The 18,271-nt window shown below is 41.5% G+C and overlaps 1 protein-coding gene across 1 annotated transcript in view; it reads left to right on the top strand.

Annotated features, from left to right (window-relative positions):
- Positions 1 to 18,271, top strand: part of SYPL2 (synaptophysin like 2) — a 128,686-nt gene that overhangs the window by 72,561 nt on the left and 37,854 nt on the right. The window contains exons 3-4 of the mRNA XM_073615903.1: positions 15,284 to 15,414; positions 17,150 to 17,348. Coding sequence (XP_073472004.1) covers positions 15,284 to 15,414; positions 17,150 to 17,348 — 330 coding nt within the window. The remainder of the gene's footprint in view (positions 1 to 15,283; positions 15,415 to 17,149; positions 17,349 to 18,271) is intronic.

Genomic DNA, 18,271 nt, shown 5'->3' with positions numbered 1-18,271 from the left:
CGTGTTCTCGGCGTTCGGAAATTCTGACAACTTTGTGAGACCGTGTGTATGCAAGACAAGTTTGAGCCAACATCCGTTGGAAAAAATCCATGGATTTTGTTGTCGGAATGTCCGATCAATGTCCGACCGTGTGTACAGGGCATAACTGGCCTGGATGTTGTGAACGGGTTTTTCTTTACCATAGAGAGGATCCTGCGATCATCCACCACTGTTGTCTTTCATGGACGTCCAGCCTTTTTATGTTGCTGAGCTCTTCAGTGTGTTCCTCAGAATGTACCAAACTGTTGATTTGCTATCTCTCTGATGGATTTGTTTCATTTTTGAAGCCTTACAATGGCCTGTTTCATTTGCATAGACAGCTCCTTTGAATGCATGAGTTAGGTTCACTGCAATAGATTCCAAATGCTAATACCACACCTAAAATCAACCTCAGACTGTTTACCTGCTTAATTGATGAAGAAATAACGAAGGAGTAATCCACACCTGGCCAGGAAACCGCTTTTGATTCAATTGTCCAATTGCGTTTGGTCCCTTGAAAAAGGGGGTTGGGTATTCTTAAGAGCTGTAATTCCTAAACCCTTCCTCTGATTTGGATGTACATACCCTCAAATTAAACTTGAGAGTGTGCACTTTCAGCCCATATCCATTATGTAACTATAGCTTGAATATGTTTTGGCAAATACCTGAAAAAACTAGAATTGTGCCTGTGTCCAAATATATATGGACCTAACCATTTGTGTGTGTGTGTGTGTGTGTGTGTGTGTGTGTGTGTGTGTATATATATATATATATATATATATATATATATATATATATATATATATATATATATATACATACAGTGGGAACAGAAAGTATTCAGACCCCCTTAAATTTTTCACTGTTTGTTATATTGCAGCCATTTGCTAAAATCATTTAAGTTCATGTTTTCCTCATAAATGTACACACAGCACCCCATATTGACAGAAAAACACAGAATTGTTGACATTTTTGCAGATTTATTAAAAAAGAAAAACTGAAATATCACATGGTCCTAAGTATTCAGACCCTTTGCTCAGTATTTAGTAGAAGCACCCTTTTGATTTAATACAGCCATGAGTCTTTTTGGGAAAGATGCAACAAGTTTTTCACACCTGGATTTGGGGATCCTCTGCCATTCCTCCTTGCAGATCCTCTCCAGTTCTGTCAGGCTGGATGGTAAACGTTGGTGGACAGCCATTTTTAGGTCTCTCCAGAGATGCTCAATCGGGTTTATGTCAGGGCTCTGGCTGGGCCATTCAAGAACAGTCACGGAGTTGTTGTGAGGCCACTCCTTTGTTATTTTAGCTGTGTGCTTAGGGTCATTGTCTTGTTGGAAGGTAAACCTTTGGCCCAGTCTCAGGTCCTGAGCACTCTGGAGAAGGTTTTCATCTAGGATATCCCTGTACTTATGTACATGTACTTATGTACATTCATCTTTTCCTCGATTGCAACCAGTCGTCCTGTCCCTGCAGCTGAAAAACACCCCCACAGCATGATGCTGCCACCACCATGCTTCACTTTTGGGACTGTATTGGACAGGTGATGAGCAGTGTCTGGTTTTCTCCACACATACCGCTTAGAATTAAGGCCAAAAAGTTCTATCTTGGTCTCATCAGACCAAAGAATCTTATTTCTCACCATCTTGGAGTCCTTCAGGTGTTTTTTAGCAAACTCCATGCTGGCTTTCATGTGTCTTGCACTGAGGAGAGGCTTCTGTCGGGCCACTCTGCGTAATTATGTATGTATGTATGTGTGTGTGTATGTATGTGTATGTGTGTGTGTGTGTATATATGTGTATATATGTGTGTATATATATATATATATATATATATATATATATATATATATATATATATAGCGCTTACCTTTACACGCACATAATGGCATCCCAGTCATAGTCCGTAGGGTTCAATATTGATTTGGCCCCCCTTTGCAGCTATGACTCTTCTGGGAAGGCTGTCGACAAGTTTAGGAGTGTATCAATGGGAATGTTTGACCATTTTTCCAGAAACACATTTCTGAGGTCAGGCACTGATGTGGAAGGCCTGGCTCGCAGTCTCCGCTCTAATTTATCTCAAAGGTGTTCTATCGGGTTGAGGTCAGTCAAGTTCCTCTATCCCAAACTCGCTCATCCATGTCTTTATGGACCTTGCTTTGTGGACTGGTCCAAATCATTTGATGGAGGGGATATTATGGTGTGGGGTTGATTTTCAGGGGATGGGCTTGGCACCTTATTTCCAGTGAAGGAAACTCTTAAGAAGTCAGAATACCAAGACATTTTGGACAATTTTATGCTCCCAACTCCTCCACCCCAAACTTGCCAGTCCAGAGTCCAGAGACGGGTAAAAAAATGGTGGCTCGGGGGATAAAACGTATCGAGAGCGTCTTCGGTGTCCCTCAACCCTCTGCCGGCAACTACACCAGTCTTAACCCCCAACCCCGTTCCCCCTCCCCCCCCCTTTTTTTTTCTCTCCCTTCCCCACTGTTTTCTCACTCCTTCATTTCTCCAGTTCTTAGTTTTCTACTTTAACTTTATTTAATGGGAAAAATGCTTTATCCCGTGCATTCATGGTGGCAGCGACTACTTGATCCAAGATAAGCGACTCCTCCTACACCTTTTTAAGCTCTGTAGATTTTGTTATTGCTGGGTGTTTCCTGGAAAGGTCACCCATGCACTTCATGCTATCGAAACCTGATGTATTTCCGGTTAGTTCAGGATCACTCTGGGGTTACTTCATGCATGTATCTGTCTAATGTGATTTACTGCTTGTGTATGCTGGATACTTTAAATAATGAATTTGAAAAAAAAAACATATCGAGAGTAAGTTCAGGAACTTAATATGTCCAGTCTTGAGGAAAGAAGAGAAAGAGGAGACATGATTGAAACTTTTAAATACATCAAGGGGGTGAACAAGGTTCAGGAGGGCAGTTTTTTTTAATATGAAACCAAAATTAAGAACACAGGGTCATGACCTCAAACTAACTGGAGGAAAGTTCAAAACTAATTTTAGAAAGTATTATTTTACTGAAAGGGTAGTTGACGCTTGGAATAATCTTCCAGCAGAGGTAGTGAGACAGGCAATAGTAAATGACTCGCAAGTCTTTTATCCCTTTGGGCTTAGGGAGTTGTAAACATCCTGGCTAACCAAGCGATGGAAACCTGTGGATATATCCGCCGGGCATGAAGCTCTGCCTCATCAGCCCCATCAGAGGTAGGGGGATTTCTGATGTCTTCCTTGGAGATCTGGAAAGCTCACATAGTCGACATGTATGTAGAGCAGGGATCCTCAAACTACGGCCCTCCAGCTGTTACGGAACTACACATCCCATGAGGCATTATAAAACACTGACATTCACAGACATGACTAGGCATGATGGGAATTGTAGTTCCTGAACAACTGGAGGGCCGTAGTTTGAAGACCTCTGATGTAGAGGCTGTTTTCATAGGTTTCAAACTAGAGTTTTGGTTCTGCCCTTCACCTTAATTTTTGTTCTTTCGGTGTTTTAGCAATGTCAAAAAGACTTTCCTTGAGCCATTTAAGGACTTTTGAATCAAAGGATTATCATTTCCATTCCCCCAGTTTTTAGTTACAGTCCTGAAACCCAAAGGAGGTATTCACCTTGTTTTGGATTCAAAGTCTTCCTTCATTCTCAAAAGTTGTGAAATCTATGTGGTCAGTTATTGCCTCCATTGACGTCTGGGACTTCTTGCCAAAAAAAAAAAAAAAAACGAGTATTTACTCATTTCCAACTTTCTAGGTCATCACTGATTTCTTCGCTTTGTCGTGGTGACAACCACTATCTGTTTGTGGCCCTTCCCTTTGACCTTTTATTTGCCCTGAAAATATTCACAAAAGTCCTTCCAACAGCTCTGGATCTTTTTCTTCTTCTAAGGTATTCTAGTCATCAATATCCCAGACAATTTGCTTCTAAGAGAGCAGAACTCTCTGACCTAGGACTCCAATGTGTCCTTGATTAATGCTGAACTTGGAGATGGCATCTCTGATTTCTTCACATCACTGCCCCAGGAAAGGTTGACAAGGCTGTAATATTAGGTCTGACAATTTCAATCCTGACATCTGTCTTCCCTGCAGAGCTGCATATGAATGCTGGAAATAATAGTATCCATCTTCAAAGCAGTGTCTTTGCTACATTTCACTCCAGTACTTTGCAATGTAACATTCTCATGGCGTGGGACAAGTCCAATCTTTCCCTGTACAAGATGATCTGATTGCATCCTCCAACAAAAGTGTCAGAGCGTACGTTGTTTTCTTCCCTTATTCCCATATTAAATTGTCACAATGGATACCAGTCTTCTGGGTTAAAGTGGAGTTCTTGATCATTTGTCTGTTCAGGGTTCTTGGTCTGAGGAGGAATTGAAGCTTTCAGTTAGCATTCTGGAATTATGAACAATCAGTCGCTCATTACTGTACTGGACCCCCTTTCTGATCAGTTAGAAATAAAGCCAGCATTGTTAATGTAACAAAGATTCCAATTTGAACCTATTTAGCACATTTCCTTGTTCCTATCTCTTAAGATAGCCTTTCTTGTGGCCATTACTTCAGCTAGAATGGTTTTGGGTTGCCAGCATAGTCCTGTAGCCTTGTTTGATATTACTTAAAGACAAGTTTTTTTTTTTTTTTTTATCTGAGGACTTTTTGCTCATAGTGGCGTGGCCACAGCTTTTCACCATGAGGATAGCATGCTACCTTTCTTGTGTCCAATACTGCTTTAGCCTATGAAGATTTTTTAGGACTTTTGTACGTGCCATAAAATCCTTTCCTTGAAGTCTATTTAAGGACACAGCTTCCTTGCCTCATATGCTGCTGTTATATTTTTTGGACTGCTTGCTGCTACTGAGCAGGTGTGAGGCTGGAGGGTTATAGCCTCAAAGAGACTGGCCTTTAGTTTTCTATACAGCATATCTAGTGTCAATTTCACCTGTGGGCAGGAGTATGTATAACCCTAGGTTGTTTAAAGCGTATCAATGGTAAAAATGTAAAATTTATACATTCATTTCCAGATTGTATTTAAATTTTTTCTAGCCTACAAATATAAACCTAAACTATCTTGAAGTTTGTAAACTTACGTTGTACCTTGTGAAGATCCCCACATATTTACTTTCTTGAATGCCTTGACCTTTTATTTCACAAAGCCCTGTGAGTAGACACTGCTGTGTTACAAGTTTAACAGAGCCTGCCTTCTGAACTACAAAGGTGCAGAGAGGAGGAATTTCAGCAGCCCGAGAGAGTACAGCAATACTACCAATTGCAAGATACCATGGGACATGGAGTCCTTAGAAATCAAAGTAAACCAAATGAATTAGCAGAGGAGAAGCTGTAAGGCATGCAGGAAATCAAGTAAGGTGTGGAAATAGATGGCCAGAAGACAGGCAGGACTCTCAACATGAAAGGAGATTTTTGTTTAAGTAAGCCTATTCTGGATTTTCAAATATAACTAATGTTTGTATCACTATTACAATGCTGATGTTGTGAAATACGAGTGTATGCTGTGACCATAGATTTCATTTAATTATCATCAAGCTGTACCTCTAAATTGGCTCAGAGAAAAGGATTTTTTGGCGAGTACAACATTTTTTTTTTCTTTGCCCATTAGGAAGATTCCCTCTGTGGGTATGGTGACCATTGTCCCAGGGGACAGAAAGTAATGGGACATTCCAAAAATCTGACTTGTCATACTGGGCCACCAGATCCATATATTCACTGCAGCAAGCATTACTTAGCTAATTTCCTGACCCCCAGATTCAGATATTTATTAATTCACCTCATTAGTGGTGATTAGGCTGTGTACAAAGAGATTTGCTATGTCTCCTTTGAGCAGGTGCATAGAAGTGGTTTCTCTCCTCTTTATTTTTTTTTCACATGGGGCAGTTTTTGCTTTTTCACTTTCTTCACTGCCATTCCATTGCTATTTTGCAGCACAGGAACAGTGTTTCTCAATTGCTTGGAGCCTTTTTTTATGTTGCATTCCTGGAGGGCATCTTTCTACTGTATCCTCCCAGGAAGTTGGAGGGCCTTGTGCAGGAATGCGCCTTTTGGTGGCAGTAAGCATTCTAGATGTGAATGAGCATACTAAGTGTGACCTTCTGCACTTCCTGCTGATCTCTGCTTCAGCAGAGCCTCTATCTGCGTACATAGACTATGGGACAGCGCCACTGGGATCTCCTGGCAATAGTATGCCTCTGTGAGTCTTAACTTGGACAGCAGGTAGCCTATTGCCTTACCTGAGGCAATGTGGGTGTGTTCACCTGGTTATTTTCTCCTGCTACTGTAAGAACTAAGGTGGAGAGTTTGCAGCCAACTAAAGCTGTTATGATTCTTTTAAATAGATACAACCTCTGGCCTTCTTTAGATTATTCCTTAATTCTCACAATATGTCTGACTAGAGAAAGGGGGCAAGTCACCTTTCTGATGCTGGAAGACCCTGCTTTACACTTTTGTTGTGCCCGGTGCACTGTTACATTTGAGCAAGCGGAGCCACTTTGAGATGCTTGCAGAACCCCCTTTGGCCTATACTATTTCACTTCCACCTCAATAACTAAGATATGCTGCAGCTAACGTATTTGTTACCCACAGTTATTCTTCATGCTGGAGGGTTTTTGTCTAAGCTAAGGTCAGGTTTTTGGTGTGTGTCCTGATCATGGAAGCTTCCAAAAGAGACTGCTACCTTCCCCATTCCCCTCTAAATCTGATTAATAATATTTGGTCTCCAGGGGCCAATTTGACTACAAAATTGACTACAATTTTTTACCATATGAAACGTTATTGATACTCTTACCCAGGCTTTACCTCAGGCTCTCAATATTGGAAAGCCAAATTCTTCTATAGTGCAGGAAAACAGCTGGGCTTTTGCAGACACCGGCATTCTGCAAAGTGTTTTTTTAATTGTCAACAATTTCATGACATGAGTGCTAGAAAGTTGATACAGCCTGACAGAGCTTTTGCCACTTCAAAGATCTTCTCTTAACTTCTCTGCATTCCCTGAGGACTTAGTGAAGAGGTGTATAGTGCCACTATCAGTGTCCCCTCTTGTATCTCACTTTAACAAGGGAGAGGTCATTCCTGTTGTGGACTCACATCCTTTAAAGATTTGCCAGACAAATACTAGAGCCCCTTTCTAGAATCTTTTTTTTATGCTTCCATATCTGCTGTTATACCAGTTCTCTTTTGTACTTGGGTCTTCCAGGCTAGAATGGGATTGAGTGCAGTTTAAATCTGAGAGTTCTCAGCATTTGACTGATATGATTGCCCATTTAAATACTTTCAATACCTACCTAGATGTAGAACAAGTGGTTGCCCATAACAGCTTTGCAGCTGTGGTCTTTTGGAGGGTCATTTGAGTTAAAATGCATGTAAAATAGTTTTGGATGGAGAAGGGAAGGATTAAAACCTTTGCCTTGTTTTTATTGCCATCTGTGTCCCCATTGGGTAGATTCACTCACTCTATTTGTTCTGGTAGCCATTGTTGCCAAGGTAGATTGCCTAGGAATGCACTTTAAGTGTGGGCCTGTGGACCAGACTTCCAAGAGATCCTTTGATCCTTTGGAACATTGACTGCATTTGATTTGCTGCAATCACTGTTTGACTGAGAGTTTTTCATCTCTATCAATCTTCAGACTGAAGTTTGTTGAGCTAAGTGGCGCCACCCACAGCTTGAATTTCCACAGATTCAGCAGAAATAAACTGAAATTCGAGCCATGCATGGCCAGCATTACACCCTAAAACAGTGTTTCTCAACTCCAGTCCTCAAGGCGCCCCAACAGGTCATGTTTTCAGGATTTCCCTCATCTGAAACGGCTTTGGGAATTACTAAGGCAGTGAAACTGATCAAATCACCTGTGCAAAATAATGGGAAGCCTGAAAACATGACCTGTTGGTGCGCCTTGAGGACTGGAGTTGAGAAACACTGCCCTAAAACACAGCCTGCAGATTACACTGCATTCCTTGCAAAGTTACAGGTAGCTCGGAAATTGTCAGAAATCCTCCCTGGTTTTGCCACAAGTCTATTTCAACGTCTCTTTTGCCTCCAAAGAAGCTAAAACTTCTCAGGCTTCAAGTCGGGGTCACCCAGAGGTAGTAAAGCTCATCTCTGTGCATATGCATGTGAGTTCTGGAGCTAATGGTATTGCTGTTTCAGGTGATTCCCTTTGCTTAGTTCCTCACTGGAGCACTGCATGAGGGCCTGCTATCTAGATGGACAGGTCCTCTTTCCCATCATTTTGAATTGTCTCTTATTCCATACCAAGCCATCTCTACTATGGTGCTTTGGTCTCTGATGGCGTCGCAGGGTTGCTCCTTTTTCTTTCTCTTTACAGCATGACTATTGAAGCAACACCTGGAAGCCCTTCTTTAGATTGTGCAAGACTCTTGATTTTAATCCTAGAGCTTTCTCATTCACTTGAATTATTACTTTCTGACAGTCTGTCATAACTCAACATCGGGGCTGACTACTAAGTGCCAGATATTGGCTCTGGCTATTTTGTTTTAGAAATTCTGTATTCTAATTTCTTGGCCTGTACCTCTGTCAAAGGTGTTATTTACACTTTTCCACCTATCCCATGGGTCCTTAATTTGGTGATATCTGTGCTTTAGGGCCCCCTTTTTGAGGCACTACACAAAGTTCTTTTTTATGACTTTGTCTGTGAAGGAGGCGTTTTTCATTGCCATCACTTTGGTTAGGCATGTATCTGATTTTGTGGCTCTGCCTTGTAAATCTTTCTTCCTCATTCTTCACAATGATAAGGTTGTTTTGCAGACTAGGTAGTGCTTTTTAAAAAATTAATGTCCTTCTACCTTAATGAGGAAATTGTTACAAAAATTAAAGTACATGGTCTCTGGTTACTCTGGTTGAAAAAAAGACACAAGTCTAATGCCCCGTACACACGGTCGTACTTTGTTCGGACATTCCGACAACAAAATCCTAGGATTTTTTCAGACGGATGTTGGCTCAAACTTGTCTTGCATACACACGGTCACACAAAGTTGTCGGAAAATCCGATCGTTCTGAACGCGGTGATGTAAAACACGTACGTCGGCACTATAAACGGGGCAGTGGCCAATAGCTTTCATCTCTTTATTTATTCTGAGCATGCGTGGCACTTTGTTCGTCGGATTTGTGTACACACGATCGGAATTTCCGACAACGGATTTTGTTGTCGGAAAATTTTATATCCTGCTCTCAAACTTTGTGTCGGAAAATCCGATGGAAAATGTGTGATGGAGCCAACGGAATTTCCGACAACAAGGTCCTATCACACATTTTCCGTCTGAAAATCCAACCGTGTGTACGGGGCATAACCGTTCAACCAACAGAAGAAAACACACACACACACACACACACAAATAGAAAACCTCCATATACACATTCCTATACACACAGTTGATCTAGAGCAGTGGTTCTCAACCTGGGGGTCGAGACCCCCTCGGGGGTCGAATGACTTTTTTTTCCAGGGGTCACCGAATCCTGGGCTGTTCCTGAAGCTTGCACCACTCTCCCAGACTTTTCACGGCCACCCAGCTGGGCTGTTTCTGGAGCCCGTGGTGGCCCACCCAGGCAGCCGCCCATTCAGTTCACGGCATGGCTGGGGATAAGAGACTAGAAGTCAGCTGACTGGTGAAGAATGTGAAGTGGGAGGGGCTGGAGGAGACCCTATCTCCTGATTTCGGCATAGGTGTCACTGCTGCGAGACACCACAAAGTCGGAGACACAGTGAGTAACCCTACCTGTGATTATAGTTGCCATTAAAGGTCCCCACTACAGTTCTCAGATCAGCAGATGACCTTGATCAAGAGCACCTAAGTTGGATGTTCAGAACTCCCCCGAGCACTTCCACTGATCCCACCCCCCACCAGCACTGCCACTCATCCCAACTCCCCACCGGCATTGCCACTCATCCCAACTCCCCACTGGCATTGCCACTCATCCCAACTCCCCACTGGCATTGCCACTCATCCCAACTCCCCACCGGCATTGCCACTCATCCCAACTCCCCACCGGCATTGCCACTCATCCCAACTCCCCACCGGCATTGCCACTCATCCCAACTCCCCACCGGCATTGCCACTCATCCCAACTCCCCACCGGCATTGCCACTCATCCCAACTCCCCACCGGCATTGCCACTCATCCCAACTCCCCACCGGCATTGCCACTCATCCCAACTCCCCACCGGCAGTGCCACTCATCCCAACTCCCCACCGGCAGTGCCACTCATCCCAACTCCCCACCAGCAGTGCCACTCATCCCAACTCCCCACCAGCACTGCCACTCATCCCAACTCCCCACCAGCACTGCCACTCATCCCAACTCCCCCCACCATGAAGTAAGAGAAGGAATAAAAATATAGAATGCATGGAAGGGAGCTTAAAAGAGGGGGAGGAACAAAGAAAAAGGGAGAGAGAATCAGAGAAAGAACAAGAAAGACAGCTAGAGAGAGAGAGAAAGAGAGATTGGGGGGGGGGGGGATTAGGATAGTGAGAGATAAAACGGAAAGAAAGAGAACAAAGAGAGAGTGGTACATCCTAAAAGGTATCATAAGGGGGGTTTTAATACTGTACAAGTGGCAGGGAATCAGGGAGCGCTAAATATCCGTGGGTTAGGGGCGCAAATTACTTGTCTTGCCTTTGGTGCTGACACATCCACGCTACGAAAATAATTTTACTGTTAGGGGTCCCCACAACTTGGGAAATTTTATCCAGGGGTTTTGGCACTAGTAAGGTTGAGAACCAATGATCTAGAGGAAGGCACTGTGTTACGATCCTAGATGTGGTACAGGAAACCAAAGTTTTTTTTGTCTGCCACAGCTTCTTTCTGGAAGACAGAAAGCTGCATGAAGCCTATAGGCAATACTGACGATTACCGTATATACTTGAGTATAAATCGAGGCCCAAATTTACCACAAAAAAATGGGAAAAACTTATTGACCAGAGTATAAGATGAGGGTGAGAAATGCACAGCTACTGTAAGTGGAAAAGAGGGCCAACTGTGCTCATTTGCATGCCTCACTGTGCCCATTTGCAGCCATAGGTCAGCCAAACTTCAAACTCGGTAGTTAAGGGTTCCTAGATGCCCCCTAGCTGCAGCCAAAATTTGGGGTCTCTGAACCCAAAGGGTCTCGAAATGACATTGCTGCAGATGGACACAGTTGACCAATTTGGGGCCCTGTATCTCTGGGGCCACTTAGTGCTAGGAACCCCAAATTTGGTGTGAAAACCCAGTGGAACCAGCACCATAAAATATCCAAAGCTGGGGTTTCTAGCACCAAGTGGCCCCAAGATACAGGGCCCTAAAAATCGGTTCAGAAAATGTCAAGCACTTTTCTGCAGCAGAGAATGACATTTTCCAAACCGGCTTTGGGGCCTGGTATCTCGAGGCCACTTGGTGCTAGGAACCCCAGCTTTGGATATGTTATGGTACCACTGGGTTTGCACACCAAATTTGGGGTTCCTAGCACCAAGTGGCCCTGAGATACGGGGCCCCAAATTCGGTTCGGAAAATGAAACTTTTTGCTGCAGAAAAGTGCTTGACTCGAGTATAAGTCGAGGGGGGCACTTTCAGCACAAAAAAATGTGCTGAAAAACTCGACTTAAACTTGAGTATATACGGTAGTTCTTTGCCCTCTTGCTTAACATTTTTGGACACAGCTTCTACAGTTCAGGTCCTTTTCAAGATAATTATTAGGTTATTTTCTTCTTCTTCCACTTCTGAGCTTTTCAATATGTTCCAATGTTTAGCCACTAGGTGGGTCTATGTCTTTGAAATCGCTTATTGCCTCAATTCAGGTCTGAAATACAGCTGGCTGCACACCTAGCGCCATTGACAGCCATGATCCAACACTAAGCCCAGGATCCAAATCAATTCTTCCTACTACAGAGCATTCCATAAGAATGCTATGTTAAAAGGAAAATGCAGTGACTTCAGATGTGACATCCTAGGCCAGTGATGGCGAACCTTGGCACCCCAGATGTTTTGGAACTACATTTCCCATGATGCTCAAATACACTGCAAAGTGCCTGAGCATCATGGGAAATGTAGTTCCAAAACATCTGGGGTGCCAAGGTTCGCCATCACTGTCCTAGTCTCTTCAGGGTCTAAACTTGAAGCTTTGTATTAGAAAAAAAGTGACCACCGTTGTCCTAAAGGCAGAGGTAAAAGGATAATCTTGGAGGGTTAACTCTTTAATATTCTTTTTATTGCATCACCTATTTGTTTCATTTATGTTTTCATTGTTTTGTTTTGTTTTTTCTACGAAGAGCCATATGTTTACTCTTATTTTTTGTAGTGTGTTGCCTGTTATGTTTAGAGAAACTGCAGATTTTTTGTACTCACAATAAAATATATTTCCCTGAGTTCACTGAGGGGCACATCGTTGGTTATATTTTTTTACCTATGGGTCATGCTGCCGCCTAAAGGAGCATTTGGACACCAAAAAAAAAAAACTTACAAAATGGAAGAACTTGTACACCAAGCGAAGGATACCCCTCCAAATTTAGGAAAATATGGTTGCTGGCTGCATTTTTTTATGACCAATTAATATATCCAACAAATAACTTTAATTACCCTCAATAAGTTCTGGCAGGAGAGAAGGGTAGAACTCTTGCCCCCTCCCCCTTCCCCACCTCAACACTAAGGGCCATTTAGGTCCCCCCACCCTTCCTAAAATACCCTAAGCTGTCCCCATTGATCCGCATATCAACATCTTCATCCTCAGGTTTCTGATTTCTTTTCACAATTATGCCAAATTTATGTTTATAACAACGATACCATATAGTAAAACTGGACAGTCTCTGATAGGATAAGGAGAACAGAGACTTTAAATAAATAAATAATAAGCTCTACCGCTTCTATGGTAATCTAAACATAGTTTACACAGGATACTAGTCCTATAAGGTATACAACATAAGTAACAATATGTTCATTGCCATATTATGTACCATATGTTACATGTGATCTCTTTCACCCAGATACATTTCTCTGAATTTTTTGTTACTGGAGCGGCTGCAAATTTGTTGTTCATGTCTTTTACAACCACAATAAAAACATTATTATTAAAAAACAGAAAAACAAAAAGAACTTACATGTGACAAGCCTTTCATTGGCTATAACTCCTACCAACCATGCAGCCTCAGTTGTAGCAAAGTAATATGAAAGATGAGAGGAAAAAGGGGAAGGAAACAGCCTTTATTACCCCACCCAAATGGGGAGAAACCCATGTCCCTCAATAAAGTCATAACATTCTTTTCTCCATTTTCCTGGTTCATTGAAGGACACAGTGTTGGTAATATTCAGTAACCTGTGGGATGTCCAAAAGCAGTAACAAAACTGAAGTTTGGGGCGAGAACATCCAACAATAACAAGGAGGGGGAATTATACAGCCCAGACAAAAAAGAGGGCCACCTTTAAAGCTTTATGGCCACAATTAACATCCCAAAAGGACCTCATGCTCTGGTTGAGTGTACGGTAACTGGGAAATGAGGATCTAGAAGCTCCATATGATTGAAAAAAGCCTGGCAAATTTATCTGGAGTTGAATGTGCTAGAAGCAGTGAAAAACTGTTCAGGTGTTATGGATCTGCAGTAATATTTCTGTCTGCTTACCACTCCATGTGATCAGCTTAAAAGACTGGCCTCCTCTCACCTGGCTGCTTTAGTAATCTTCCCTCAAGCATGGCTCCACTCCAGCCTCTAATTAGGAACACTCTATTAACCTGTGCATTTAAAGCGCTTCCCCAGCTACTCTTTCATCTCACTTAAAGTGGCTGCATAGGCAGAAGGTTTTTTTGTCTTAATACATTCCATGCATTAAGATAAAAGCCTTCTTTGTGCAGCAGCCCCCCCTAACACTTACCTGAGGTCCCTCTCTGTCCAGTGATGTTTGAGTGTTTCAGCCATCCGAGATTCTCCTTTCTGATTGACTGAGATACGGCAGCGGCACCATTAGCTCCCGCTGCTGTCAATCAAAGTCAGCTAGCCAATCAGTGGAGAGAAGGGACAGGGTGGGTCGGGGCTCTGTGTCTAAATGAACACAGGGAGCTGTGACTCAGCTTGGTTACCCCCATAGCAAGCTGCTTGCTCTGGGGGCACTGAACAGGAGAGAGGGGCCAGGAGCAGAGAAGAGGGACCCGCAAAGAGGAGGATCTGGGCTGCTCTGTGCAAATACACTGCAACAGAGCAGGTAAGTATAACATGTTTATTATTTTTATAGGAAAAAAAGAGACTTTACAATCACATTAACTAAAATACATTTTGGAGAGAACATTGGTTTAAAAAATACACAATATATAAAGTGAATTTATCTAAATATACTAAGGCCAAACCTGTAATTGTTACAAAATAAGTTATAATCAAACTTATAAGGCAAGCCCACAAATTATCACTATATGCCAATGAGGTTAGAAAACTAGTAATACAATTTGTGGATTATGGTATTCTTCAGCCACAATGGAATCACATCTCTACTATTTGTTTACAATGTATTTCATTGTAACTGATAGTTTCAGTAGCAAATGTATGATCTGTGCAGACCAATGCAAATACAAGTCACTAAAATGTATCCAGGCATACTGTATGCATATACAACTTGCTTTTACGATGAACACTAAGACTGTTTGCATACAGTTTGTACATGACCTAAAAACAGTACCTGTCTAATGTTACTTTGTGCTCTGCATTTTGATCTTGGCCTCAATATGTATGTATTACATAGAGAAAATAATATTAGCTTGCAATATGTAATGTATTTTATAGGCAGACCGTGACCATGTGAATCTTAGGGGTGTATCTATAAAAAAAAGCTTTTGTGGCTAGTCTTCCAGCAAAACTTCTGGCGCATTCGTTATGTGCAAATGGGGCAAATTCAAATCATAGGAAATCGAACCATAGGAAATAAGTATTTATTTCCTATAACCCTTAGTTCCATCTAGTGACCATTTTGTAATATTTTCCCAAACATCTCTTTTATTTTATTTTTTTTTAAATAAAAGACACCGTGCTGAGCTTGAACCCTGTCTACCTATATATTGCATGCTGCGAGTTGCTGTTTGATATTTATTATTATGGAGTTAGCACTTGTTTTTACACATATTAATGTATAGAACAAGATTATTTTATATACTATATTTGTAAAGGGTAAACCTTTTACACAGCATCGGCTCTTCCTGTGCACACATTTCTTGTCTTTTTATATGAAGCTCTCTTGCTTCTAATGTTCATTCTTTCCTTTCCCTCATTTCCTCTTTGTTATAGCTCTTTGCTATCTTTGCCTTTGGAACTTGTGGTTCATTCAGTGGAGAAACAGCAGCAGTCGTGATGTGTAAAGTTGAAGAAACACAGACAGACACAGATCTCATTTCTGTGTCCTTTTCATATCCTTTCAGGTAAAACCTTAGCGTGGTATCCACAATCATTATTCATTTGATTTGAAAATATAGCTTTACTATGCTAAATCAGTTTTTGCTGCTGCATTTCAATAATAATCTAAAGTACCATTATAATACTATACTAACTCCCTCTCTCGGTGAGACCTCCAATGTTATTTTATTGCATCTGACAAATGACAAATTCTTTATCTATAAAATATTCCCACATATTTTATATTTTTTTTACCAAAATTCTAAACCTCCTTTGTTACACTTTTTCAGAATGTCTAATGGGGCGCACACACGGTCGGACTTTTCGGCTATAAAAGTCCGACAGCCCGTCCGACAAACTTTCGACGGACTTTTGGCAGACTTGCAGCGGACTTTATAATGAACGGACTTGCCTACATACGATCACACAAAATTCCGACGGATTCGTACGTGATGACGTACACCGGACTAAAATAAGGAAGTTGATAGCCAGTAGCCAATAGCTGCCCTAAGCGTGGGTTTTTGTCCGTCGGACTAGCATACAGACGAGCGGATTTCTGGGTGTGGCGGAGTTACGACGTAAAGATTTGAAGCATGTTCCAAATCTAAAGTCCGTCAGATTTGTGACTGGAAAAGTCTGCTGAAAGTCCGGGGAAGCCCACACACGATCAGATTGTCCACCGGATTTGGTCCGTCGTACTTTTGTAGCTGAAAAGTCCGACCATGTGTACGCCCCATAAGTATTTTAACACATTCGATTTTACCTAATTTAAAGAGTAACTCCACTTTTGTTGAGAATAAAATAATCCCCTCTGGGTGATCAATGTACATTGCAAGGATTTTAACAAACTTTGTAGAGTCCTACCTGTTTATGTTCTTAAGAAGTGTGGTCCTGAATAGGAGTGCTTGTGTTCAATCTAATCAACCAATGCACTTCCAGTCTTCTAACAAGGAATGTTGCAGTGTCTGCATCCCTTTAGAAGTACTTAATCCTTAGGGATTATCTCACCAAAAATATAATTCCTATAGCAGAGGATGTCTAAAGTTTTACCTGTGTCTTAGTACGGAACGTCTAGGAAAACAAGTGAGCCAATCACACAAGCAGAAGTTACAAACAGAATTACATTTCTAGTGAAATTCTGTACACCAACTGTGTACAGAACACCTCCAGGTTCCCATATTGCATTGAAAATTACAGCAGCTGCAGAGTGGAAAGGAATGATAATTTTAATAACTTTAAATTACAATATGGCAACTGTATATGCTATATTATTTTTTCATTTGCTATATGTTTTGTTTATTTTACAAAAGTGGAGTTATCCTGTATTTTTTTTTTTTTTTAACGCTAAGGACTCTATTTATAATGAAGGATGGTATGCACTTGCCACAGAACATTACAGTCATTGCTCCACTCTGCACCTGCACTGTAGGTTTCAGTCAAATTAAGCATAGCTTAATTTGTTACCCTGCAGAGAACACTCAGGAATGAGATAGTCCTGTCAAATGAAATGTCACAGGCCATACCACTGTAAATCACCCCCTTAGTAGCTGATGAATGAACAATGTGCTAAGGGTAAAATTCCTGATTGATTTTCAAGCCTGGGGTGTTTAAATGGCAAATGGAGCTGATTGGTTGGCCCACACAAAATTTTACTATTAGCACATATTTAATACATCAGGCTCCCTATGATACTTATCGAACAACCATTTTCAGTACTGTTAGTTTATGTACTGTGCTTTACATTGTATATGTTTGCTCTAGGTTGTACCGGCAACGCTATGAGATGCCACCATGTGGTGAAACTGAAGCCCGTGTCTTGCACCTCTCAGGCGATTTCTCTGCACCAGCTGAATTCTTTGTGACATTATCGGTATTTGCTTTCCTCTACTCTATGTTGGCCTTGGTGATTTACTTGGTTTTCCATGAGAGATACACCACAATCCGGAGAGTGCCAATTGTGGTAAGCAAAAGTGAAAATATTACTAGCAAATTAAGAGATTATACAATAGAGTAAATGGTTAAAACTGGATTATGTTGAGGGAAAAAGTTTAACAAATAGGCATAGAGGGGTGTAACAGGTTAATTTAAACTGGTTATAAACCTTTATATTTACCCAGTAAAGTAAAGTTGTACCAGTTTATCTGCTATCTTCTCTTCTCTACATCCATTCAAAGTGCAGAATTTATACAGCAAGTTTGAGATCCCAGAAAGCAGGGGGATGAAGATTACTCTGCAGAGCTCAGTCAGGAGAGCTATGAGCTGATTGGAGGGAAGGGTCACCCCCCCCCTTCCCACAGCACACAGGAACAGAGCTGAGGCTGTCAATCACAGGCAGTGTGCTGGAGCTCTCTCCCCTGTCATTTTTTTTTTATTTTTTTTATTTTGGTGACAGGACTCATGCAGATAGCAGAGGAATGGGTCAGCAAACCGAAATGACACTTGCCACGTGCTGTGGCTTGAGGCAAGTACACAGTATAGGGGGATATACTTTGTTCATTTTTCATGTCTGAGATCTACAACCACTTTAAATACCACCCTGACCAACTTCCCATACATATCTTCCTTTTTTCCCCACTAATTTGTCCAGCCATTAGAAGCAATGAAAGTTTTGACTTGAAACTAAAATGGGTTTAACATACAGTATCTCACAAAAGTGAGTACACTCCTCACATTTTTGTAAATATTTTATTATATCTTTTCATGTGACAACACTGAAGAAATGACACTTTGGTACAATGTAAGGTAGTGCCTATACAGCTTGTATAACAGTGTAAATTTGCTGTCCCCTCAAAATAACTCAACACACGGCCATTAATGTCTAAATTGCTGGCAACAAAAGTGAGTATACCCCTAAGTGAAAATGTCCAAATTGGGCCCAAAGTG

The sequence above is a fragment of the Aquarana catesbeiana genome, linkage group LG02 (genome assembly GCF_042186555.1).
Source record: "Aquarana catesbeiana isolate 2022-GZ linkage group LG02, ASM4218655v1, whole genome shotgun sequence".
Taxonomy (NCBI): domain Eukaryota; kingdom Metazoa; phylum Chordata; class Amphibia; order Anura; family Ranidae; genus Aquarana; species Aquarana catesbeiana.
This window is presented reverse-complemented; position numbering and strand designations above follow the sequence as displayed.